The 10,980-nt window shown below is 44.6% G+C and overlaps 1 protein-coding gene across 1 annotated transcript; it reads left to right on the top strand.

The window, feature by feature from the left end:
- Positions 1-3,848: 3,848 nt before the first annotated feature.
- Positions 3,849-9,554, top strand: pim1 (Pim-1 proto-oncogene, serine/threonine kinase). Its single transcript, XM_038820407.1, has 6 exons — positions 3,849-4,340; positions 4,513-4,613; positions 4,800-4,850; positions 5,049-5,415; positions 7,636-7,812; positions 8,135-9,554. The coding sequence occupies exons 1-6, from the start codon at positions 4,256-4,258 to the stop codon at positions 8,296-8,298; spliced, it is 945 nt and encodes a 314-aa protein (XP_038676335.1). The 5' UTR covers positions 3,849-4,255; the 3' UTR covers positions 8,299-9,554.
- Positions 9,555-10,980: the final 1,426 nt, after the last annotated feature.

Below are 10,980 nucleotides of genomic sequence, written 5' to 3'. Positions count from 1 at the left end.
CGCAGGCAGGGGAGTGGCATACGGGAGCCAATGAGACTGCAGAGAACAGAAAGGGGCTAGGGGAGGCCAGAGAGAGAGAGGAGGGGGAGGCTGGATAATAGCCAAAACGTATTTCAGGGGAGCTAGAGAAAGGCCACAAATAACAAACCCCCAAAGTAACACCAAAAATAAGATGGGGGAGGGGGTGGGGACAAACATCAAAGCGGGAGGGAAAGAGAAAGCACCCTATATATGTAAATAGAGGATAACCTCACCCCTCCAACGTCACTAAAAATATTGTGTGCCTCAGTCTTCTCCCTCTCAAACCTAACATTGAATTCTGTATGACCGTGACTAGAACATAAGAGTGCAGAAGGAGGCCATTCAGCCCATCGAGTCTACACCGACCCACTTAAGCCGTCACTTCCACCCTATCCCTGTAACCCAATAACCCCTCCTAACCTTTTTGGACACGAAGGGCAATTTAGCGTGGCCAATCCACCTAACCTGCACGTCTTTGGACTATGGGAGGAAACCAGAGCACCCGGAGGAAACCCACGCAGACACGGTGAGAATGTACAGACCCCCCACAGACAGTGACCAAGCAGAGAATCGAACCTGGGAGCCTGGCACTGTGAAGCCACAGTGCTATCCACTTATGCTACCGTGCTGCCCACAGTAGGTGTCCCTTCTCGTTACTGATTCAGATTCATAACTTGGAGGGGTTGAAGTTTCCTCATTACCAGTTTAGTTCTGGCCACACTTTAGTTTAGATTCCGTGAGACTATTGTGAATCAGGTACTAATCACAGAATCTACAGTGCAGAAGGAGGCCATCCGGCCCATCGAGTCCGCACCTGCCCTTGGAAAGAGCACCCTACCCAAGGTACACACCTCCCCCCTATCCCCATAATCCAGTAACCCCACCCAACACTAAGGGCAATTTTGGACACTAAGGGCAATTTATCATGGCCAATCGACCTAACCTGCACATCTTTGGACTGTAGGAAGAAACCGGAGCACCCGGAGGAAACCCACGCACACACGGGGAGGATGTGCAGACTCCGCACAGACAGTGACCCAAGCCGGAATCGAACCTGGGACCCTGGAGCTGTGAAGCAATTGTGCTATCCACAATGCTACCGTGCTGCCCTAATAAAGGCTGCTCTCTTCGCGCACTTTCGGGGGACTCACAGCGCCTGCAGCTGGGCAAAGGGTCGAGTGTCAGTTCCCAGATGCTTATTTTTGAGCAGATATTCGCGCGATTTCTCATTTGGAGCTTTTTTGGGGACCCTATTGGGATTTAGGTTGCATGGACACTTCAAAGGTGGTCATTGTCACACACCAAAAAAACATAAATGTTCCTTTGCACATGCCCGGGTTTATTGTGGGATTTGTATTGTGACGGCGAGCAGAACGTCAAGCAGCTCAAACTTGAAATGAGCGGCACAGCAAAGGGTTTCTACTTTGCTCCACGCGTTATCTCGCCGTCTGGTAAGTGAGTGTGCAGGGGTGAGTGAGCATTGAACAGCCCGGGCAAGTAGATGCCACTTTCCCCGGCCACCTGTGACCCAGAGCTAAGGAAATGTTGCTTCCTTAGCAGAGGTCAGTCCATTTCCCCTGGGAGAGGAAAGCAGAATTGCAGAGCCAGCCATTCGTGGCCCGGTTGCCTCTAGTGTACCGTCAAGGGGTCGGTTCGCTCAGTTGGCTGGACGGGCGATTCATGAAGGGGAGCGGTGTGGGTTCAATTCCCATCCCGGCTGGGTTTATCCATGGACAGCATGCCTCCTCAACCTCGCTTGAAGCGGGGTGACCCTCATGTTAAATCACCGCCAACCAGCGCTCTCTTACACACACACAAAGCAGCCTGTGGTCCTCGGGGACTTTGGTGATTTTATTTTCACCACCAGCTAGTTGAGTATAAAGTTAATCGAAGGAGGGCTGGAAACAAAATATCTCCTGCCTGACCTTACACGGCCCGGATATGGTGTGTGTGTATGTGACATTGAGAGGAAAAGAAGGCAATGTTAATAAATTGACCAAAAAAAATCAGTTTACCGCCTTTTCACAACAATCCACTCTCAATAACAGTTTTGTTTTGATACGCCACCCAGTATCAAACTCCACCCAGTAGGATTTGAATGTGATGCTTCAAATTGTAGTAATAGCACACCCATCCCCCTAGCCTGTGGAGAGAGGAAAAACACGAAAAGGAAATTCCTGAACCGTGATGCGTTGCAAAAAAAAAGGGCTTTCATGTTTTGAGCAGCGACCTCCACCGACTAACACTGGGTTCTGTTACAGCTTTCTCTTGCTCTAACTTGTACCTGATCGCAGAAAAAAAAGGCAGCTTTTTTTTTGTGATTCATTCCCACATGCTGAAAGGCGGCGGCCACCCAATTGGAAAGTATGTCAGGAATGCGGCATCTTCTCACTGGCACCATTCACACCAGATTTGTATGGCCCCCGCGGTTTCTCCAGAAATTATTCATCTTCTCGCGAAACTCATTAACTAACTCTCCCCGAAATCTCACAATTGAAGCACCCCCCAACCCTTCCCCCTCCCCTTAAATCGCAGCGGAATATGAAGAATAAAGAACAAGACTATATTCTTCGTTAAAACAGATCGTACTTGTATCAATGTTTGCAGTTTAAGATCGGGCGGGAAATAACAAGACATCTGAGCCGTTTTGTGGACGCCCATCAATTATCACTTTAAAAATCTTTTATTTTACCCCAAGTAGCTCTCATACATAAATGAATTTTGAAAAACCTTGAGGTAACTTTAGAAAGCATTGTTGCTGACATGCACCTTGCATAGATGGGCAAATGCATGTTTTGTAACGAGTAGCCACGACGTGTTTGCAAATAAAATCCAAGTGTTAAACTATTTGACTGTTTTGTGGTGCAAATTAAACCCATGTCCGCCGAAAGCTCATCTTGTGCAGTGCAAGGATGAACAATTTACACTGAACAACTTACAATAATTCTAATATTCCGATTTGTATTGCAATTTAAAAATGCACCTCTAGATTGGTGTTTATATTGTCGCTAACTGTGCACGCCCCCTCTAGGTGACAATTAACGCTTAATTGCGTGCGGCAAAATATATTTGATTTGATGAAAATAAATTTACAAGTCAACCGCTTTAAAAAAAACTCAGAACCCAGAGCCACCAGAAAATATTTGTCTTCCACGTGAGGTCAAATTAAAGATTTAACTGTGGCGGTGTTGGACATTCACAATGGGATTAGCCTCGCAATATATTTAACGAAATACATATCTATATACTTTATATATATATATGTGTGTGTATATACTATTACTGGTAATATGCATATCCAACATTGGCCCTGTCAGTCTGCAAAGTGCAAAATGGGAGGGGTGTTTTTTTCACTAAAGATTTTCATGTATAAAACAATCTATTGTCAAATCGCCCACTAAGCCTTTATGTTGGAGATCTGCATGCTTCAGCCTTAAACATGCCCTCTGCTATTTTTTTTAAACAAACTGCTCTGTTAGCTCCTACAACTGCATCGCCAGCGAAGGGATAAAACTGCAGAGGAGAGAGGGGGGGAGAAAAAAGACATTGTGGCTCCCCTTTAAAAATATTTGTCTACAGACAGCCCAGTGGATCAAAGCCATTTGTAAAGCAGACATGCAAGAGGCATTTTTTGGCGCGTAGTCATTCCCGCCACGTCGAGTCTAGTCAGTTTCATTCTTTTATTTTTTTCTCGCTCCCTGTGATTGGCAGATCATTTCTACTCTCCGATTGGACCTGGCTGACGCAGATTCAAATAGGCTGTGCCTCCAACGGGGGAGTGTGGGGGCGGGGGCTTGCTGATGGTGTACGACTCGCCCTTTTTTTTTACTATCTGTATATAGTCGTTGCTACTAACAGAAGGCAGTCTATAAGTAAAAGGCAAGGAAGAGAATCAGCGTGATACAAAGACGCGGTTCAGCTCGTTTTGTCATTTATTTTTGTTCCTCATTCAAACCCATTTCCTGATCCGAGGAACTTGAATCTTCTGGTGCATTTCCATCGCTGGCACACTGCAAGAAGCGAACGCTTTGGGAATAAGGGAAACATTTCCTTACGGTCGCAGTTTGAGTGTGTGTCTGTGCGCGTTTGTGTGTGTGTCTCGATCGCAACGTGGTGTGGGGTGAAATTGCCGGCTTTCTTTCAACGCCCCCTCTCCCCTCCCCTTTGGTGAAATCCCATTCGAACCCTTGGAAGTGTAGCCGGAGTCTTCTCGATCGAGGTTTTACAGCAAGGGATGCTGCTTTCAAAGATCGGATCCTTTACTCATATGTACTCGACATCGAGCGTGGATATGCCGACGAAAATTCAGTTGCAACAAGGTAGGTCTATTGAGCGTTCCTTACACATTTTGCGGAGTCTCCCCTGCTTCAGCAGAAGGGGTTTTGTGTGTGTTGTGACCGTGTTGTCGTTAACCATGTGGAGATTGGGAGACAACAAAAGAGTTTGTGATAATGGGAGATCGGCTAATCTTTTCCCATTTCTCTCTCTCAGCTAAAGAGCCTTTTGAGAAGATTTACCAAGTGGGGTCTCTCCTGGGCAGTGGCGGATTTGGGACTGTTTATTCTGGTGTTCGGGTGGCTGACGGCGTGCAGGTGATTTTTTTTAACGTTTATTTACATATTTATTTATTTAAAATCCGCATTTCCCTTTCTGTTTTTATTTCTTATCGCTCGTATAACTTTCCAGGTCTCTCAGCTCTGAAAATATCCTCTCAGAATGTCATGCTGCTGCCTAGAGTCTGTGACTGAATGGATTTTTTTTGTTCTGTTTATGTGTAGGTTGCTATCAAGCATGTTGCTAGAGATCGAGTGTCAGAATGGGCTGAACTGGTGAGTAAAATGCGAAACTATTTATTTTTGTAGTGCCAAGGGTTTTAAAAAATAAATATTTCCTTCTGTTTTTGACAGATGGGTTTAACTGTTTATATGGAGTGGGAAGTGGGTGATGGATACAGTTGGGGATGCAGACTGTGTGTGTGAGATGGTGACTCTGTCTAATGCAGTTTTATTTTGATGTTGCCCCTGCAGTCTAATGGATCAAGGGTTCCCATGGAGATCGCCCTCCTGACCAGGGTGGGCACGGGCTGCCGGGGTGTGATCAAAATGCTGGACTGGTTCGAGCGAGCGGACAGCTTCATCATCGTCATGGAGCGGTCCGAGCATGTCAAGGACCTCTTTGACTTTATCACCGAGAAGGGAGCGCTGCCCGAGGACCTGGCCAAGAACTTTTTCAGCCAGATCCTGGAGGCGGTGGGGCACTGCCACACCAACGGGGTGGTACACCGGGACATCAAGGACGAGAACATCCTGATCGACATGAGGACCGGCGAGCTGAAACTCATCGATTTCGGATCGGGGGCTCTGCTGAAGGACACGGTGTACACCGATTTTGACGGTGAGCATTTACTATAGTGGACCTCCCCCCCAGAAAAAAATAAACATTTAACCTGTTTGGCGGTGATTACTGAATCCCGGGCTGGAAGGGGGGGGGGGGGGGGGGGGGGGGTGATTCGAGGTTGTGAAATGAAAATAATTAGCAGCAATTGCATCTTTGATCATTTAAAAAATAATTGTGTTGTTTGGATTTAAAATTCATTGACTGGTGTTTTTTGTTGTTGCTCTCGCTGTAGTAGCCGAGCCGCCTTGTTATTGTTTTGATATGCCTTTTATTTCCATATTTGGATGGTGATGTGGCTGCCAGGAGGGGGGTGGGGGCGTTTTCAGCTTGATGGGGGCGTTGAGCTGATGGGAGCAGATGGCCAAAGTCAGGGGGCTCTCAGGGTGACACATCGAATCACGATGGGTGGGGGCGTAATAAATGGAATTGCCGAGCTACCTCCACACCCCCCCAAAAAAATACCCCGCAATAAAACTGCCCATGCAGTGCCTCAATCACAACACAAGGGAAACCCAACAAGTGATATTTGTGGGCAGAATTGCGAGGATGTTAATGGAGTTGATGTTTTTGGAAAGTGAAGGGGGCGGGGGTTTGCCCTGTTATTCCCCCCCACCGAGTCTCTTTCCCCCCACCCACCCCACTCCTGCAGGGGAACAAGTTAAAACAGACGAATAGGAAATGTTGCGTCTGTTGTTGTTGAAATCGAGCCTCCTGATCTCAGCGTTGGGGCTTGTGGGGCCAGGCTAATGCTGGTGAAGGGTCGTCTGGGGTTGGGCTGACAGACAGGACGGAGTCTGCTCCCTGGCTGGGCTGCCAGATGGGAGAGGGAGGACGGGAGAAGGGAGGGGATGGTCTCAGGTTGCGTTTGCAGCCACTAGACGGCGTGTCTCTCCCGTTGCCCCAATGTTGTCAGTGCTGCTGCCCAGTTTGGAAACGTGCCACGCTTTTGTTTGGAGATTGCTTTTCTCCTGCGTGACGGCTTTTTTGTTTGAAGCAACCATTCCCGGTGTAAAAAAAAAGGTAGAGGCGAGATGAAGCGCCGACTTTAAAAATAAAATACAAATTCTGCTGCCCCATCCCTTGTCTGTCATTGTTGCCCGCATTTTCTGGGCTCCGTCATGGAAATGTTTTGAAACCCGATAGTCATTGTAACCCGGGGCTATGGTGACGGGAAATAGGTTAGAGTCCCTCTCTCTTTCTCATTCGATATCAAGTGGCCGATTGATACATTATTGAGTTGGTTACTTCCATGTGTGGGAAGGAGTGGACAAAGTCGGGGGATGCAATTCCTCTGCCAAAAATAAAATCCCGGGATGAATCAGGAAATCTTTTGTTTAAAAATAAACACATGAATCAGAGGCGTGTTTATAATTCCGTGCCCGCCATAACACGATTGTGTTTTTTGGGAGGGGGTTGGATAACATAAGGTCCAAATTAGACGACACAGATTTTTTAAAAAATGATCAATGAAATAATTTTACTGCATTTTTTTTTAAACGTGAGAATCTGGGGTATATATTTGTAGTTTGTAGGGTTTGCTTGCTGGTCTGTGTGTGTGAGCCCTCCCAAGGGCTGCCAGGAAAGCATTGCTCCCTGGAGCCCGCGCTGCCATTTGCTGTTTTGATGTCGATTTTCAAACATTAACTTTGCCTTGAACACACACACAAAAAGAGACCGTTGGTGAAAATTCCGGATACTTGGCGCCACCGCCAGGCGGGAACGTGTGCTTTTTACAACCGAAAGTTTGTAAACAAAAAATCACATGGCAACGAGTCAGTAACTACCAGTTCACTGCAGGACAGGCAGGAAGCTCCTGGGTTAACCACATTTCCTGCAAGCCAAGGGCGGAACCAGATAGTGCAGGTGATTTGAATTTCAAGGGCAAGAGCGCATTCTTTTGTTTACAAGAAATATGGCAAACGTTTTTTTTCTCTCTCTCTCTGCCACCAGCAGGTTTCTTGAACCAAGTGAGGAATATTTTGTCCTTGTGTTTAAGTTTAGCTATCAGTTCCCCTAAAATGCAAATGCGTGTGTGCATTTTCCTGTTTGAAACCTAGCAGCAGGTTTTTTTCCCTCTCTCATAGAGGCTTTATATTTTCTTCACCGCTGTTTCCTCTTTCCGTGCATTTAGAGAGCATTTGAACTGAAGCATATTAATGGCATAAAGGGATATGGGAATTGTTTTCATCAATGTGGAATCTTTGTTGTGATTTGCAGGTACCAGAGTATACAGCCCTCCAGAATGGATCCGCTATCACAGGTACCATGGCAGATCTGCAACAGTTTGGTCCCTTGGGGTCCTGCTGTATGACATGGTATGTGGGGACATCCCGTTTGAGCAGGACGAAGAGATCATTCGTGGGCAGGTCCTATTTAGGCGGAGAATCTCATCTGGTAAGTTGCTGTTCCTGCTCTCCAGGGATCTTTATCCTTTGAACATAAGCGTAAAATAAGCCAATCATCAAATTTGATACAATTTGTCAGGCATTCAAAAGAGCTCTGTTGACCGCTTATCACACAAGTAATATTGTATTAAGGATTCATCGTTATCTCAGAAAAAATCTGCTTAAATTAAACTGCCACTAAAACCCCCAGCTGAGTTGCACTGCATAGTTAGTTATTTCTATGTAAGCTGAATTAACTTTCCGCGAAATATATAAGCACAATTGAAAATCTCACGCCATTTGTAACCTAGTGTTTTTGTTTCTGCTTTCAGAGTGTCAAGATCTCATCAAGTTCTGCCTATCCCCGAGGCCTTCAGATCGACCATCATTTGAAGAAATGATTAACCACCCCTGGATGCAAAATTGCATTGTTTCACAAGATGCCATTAGACTAAGATTGCACAGTCTGAGCCACGAGTCAACTCAAACAAACTAGAACTTGTGAAATAATACGAACCAATGCTCGCAAAACTGAACTGTTCTCTGCCTTCCTTTGGAAGAACCAAATAACCTGCCTGGTCTCATTTACCAGATTCCATGGCCTTTTAAATCTACTGATTAGTGAGAGGGGTGATGAAGATCCAGAACCCGCCCCTCGGTTAGTTCCGGTTGTCACTAACTTGAATCGTGCATTTACGACAAGCCTGACTCTTCCTCTTCGAGTGCCTTTTACAACCGCTGGATCCGCTGACTTAAAAGAAATACTTGAACTTCCGCTGCTTCTGAATAACTTAACTTTCCTTCGCATGATCTTCATATGTACACACAGGGACTGGTCTAGACTAGCTACTATTTTGTTTACATCCTTTCAACAATATACATGAAGAAAAACCTTGTCACCCGGTGTTCACCACTAATCAGAAAATAATTGACCTCAACCTGTCATCATACAGTCCACTATCCCAATACACTCAATATGAAGTCAAGGCATGTCAGAGCATCATCACCAATGCACAGCCAATGCAATGAATGAACTCTAACCCTTTGTAAATGTGCGTGTATATATATATATATGTGTGTGTGTATTATATGTATATATATATATATAAAAAATGTAATTTAAAAAAAAATACTGGTTTTACAGCCTCAGCGCTGTCCTGTTTACCTGTTTATTTATTTGAGTGAAGTTGTTTTTGTTTTTAAAAAACAGATTTATTATATTAAAAAGAGGTTTGACTTGTGGGTTAATTTATATTTATTTATTCATGGACAACCACCTTCCAACAGACTTGTTCATTCCACAATAATTAATTATTTGGTCAGATGAAGGCCCACAGTAGATAATGTCAGACTTTAGTTCAGTTCACTCTGTTTACAGCCCAAAAGAAGACGGTGATGTCACTGAAAATAATTCCAGACTTTGTAAATATAACATGGAGCACTTCTGTTCAATGCATGTTGTACCGAATATGTATTTAATGTCTAGACCTCTTGTTTTTTTGGGAGGGGGAGGCGGGTGGGTTTGTTTTTGTGTTTTTTTTTTAAATGTGTCCTGTGGACTGGTATGAGTTGAATAAAATACCAGTGCAGAAATGTGTTTTTTTTGTATATAAATAACTTTACACTAGTTTGGTTGCATGTATGCAGCTTGGAGTTGGAATTGTTATTTGATTAGACCTGTAAATTATACTAGAAAGGAAAAAACTTATTTTTATACAGCGTTTCAAATAAAATAAAATTTGCCTTAATTTATTTGGTGTTGCATTTGAGTGTGCATATATGTTCAACAGTTCAAACCATCAAATCCCTACAGGCCCATCAAGTGTGCTACAGCCCTCTGAAAAAGCAACCTACCCACACCCCACCATATCACAATAACCCCACCCAACCTCAGGGACTATTTTTGTTATCATGGCCAATTCTCCTAACCTGCACACCTTTGGATAGTGGGAGGAAGCCCACGCAGACGGGGAGAAATTGCAACTTCACACAGGATTGCTATGTACTTTCGTGAATTTCAACACTTGAGTGTTAACAAGACAGGATGTGACAGTATTTTATTAATGGAACCAGATATCAAAAACAAGAAAAGATTGGAAACAGCAGGTCAGACAGCATCTGTGGAGAGAGGAATAATATTTCAGGTCGATTATCATCAGAACCACTGAAATAAAATCAGAAATTGCCCAAAGCACTTGTGATCAGACAGCATCCATGCAGAGAGCTAGGGTTAGTGTTTCAGCTTCATGAGCTATCATCAGATACAAAACAGCATTTTCTATTAGATTTGCAGCATTTTTCCAACAAAAGTTGTGTGCCCTTCAGTCACTATGTGGGAGGTTTTATAGAGGTGCCGGCCATCTTCCTGCCAACCCTTCAGTATTAAGTGCCTCGGGCCAGCAGCTGGTCTTCTCCAGGGTCAAGAATCTTGGGCACGAAAATCCATCCACTAAGAGCTGCTGCCAAATCCGAGGTTGGGGCTCTGGCTCAGCAGCATCACCGGGGAATTGGCTACTGCAGGAAGGCCACCACAGGCCCAGGTTCAAGAAGTGACCCAAGTCACCAGTAAGTAGTAGGGGGAGGGCAGCTACGTGGGAGTGACTGGCAAAGGCAAGAGGATGGCACTCATTCCAAGCTTTTTGGTTACTCTTCATGAGAGCAAAATTGTACAGCAGAACCATTTTAATTGAGGAAGAGGGGCATTTGCTGACTGCATATATTTTGTATTGAATAAGTTTTTAAAAATACAAATTAAAACAGCAACACTGAGGATTAGGGAACCATTTACTGAAACTGATAGTAAATTGATGAATTCGAAAATTAACTCAATGAAAATTCCCTCTGCAATTATCACCCCGAATGCCTAGAACTTATGTACTGTTGTAAAAGTGAAAAATGTTCCAGAGGAACATGCCCCCAAACCACTTGTGACTTGTACTAAAATGAAGAAGGAAATTAAGACTTGCATTTATATAGCACTTCGACCACTCAGACTTTACAAAGCACTTTACAGCCAATTGAGCATTTTTGACATGTATCCGCAATTTTAATTTAGAAAACGTGGGAGTTAACGGGGCAGCACGGTAGCATTGTGGATAGCACAAATGCTTCACAGCTCCAGGGTCCCAAGTTTGATTCCGGCTTGGGTTACTGTCTGTGCGGAGTCTGCACATCCTGC

This window comes from Scyliorhinus canicula, chromosome 15, assembly GCF_902713615.1.
Source record: "Scyliorhinus canicula chromosome 15, sScyCan1.1, whole genome shotgun sequence".
Taxonomy (NCBI): domain Eukaryota; kingdom Metazoa; phylum Chordata; class Chondrichthyes; order Carcharhiniformes; family Scyliorhinidae; genus Scyliorhinus; species Scyliorhinus canicula.
The sequence above is the reverse complement of the archived record's forward strand: the minus strand, read 5'-3'. Positions and strand labels throughout refer to the sequence as shown.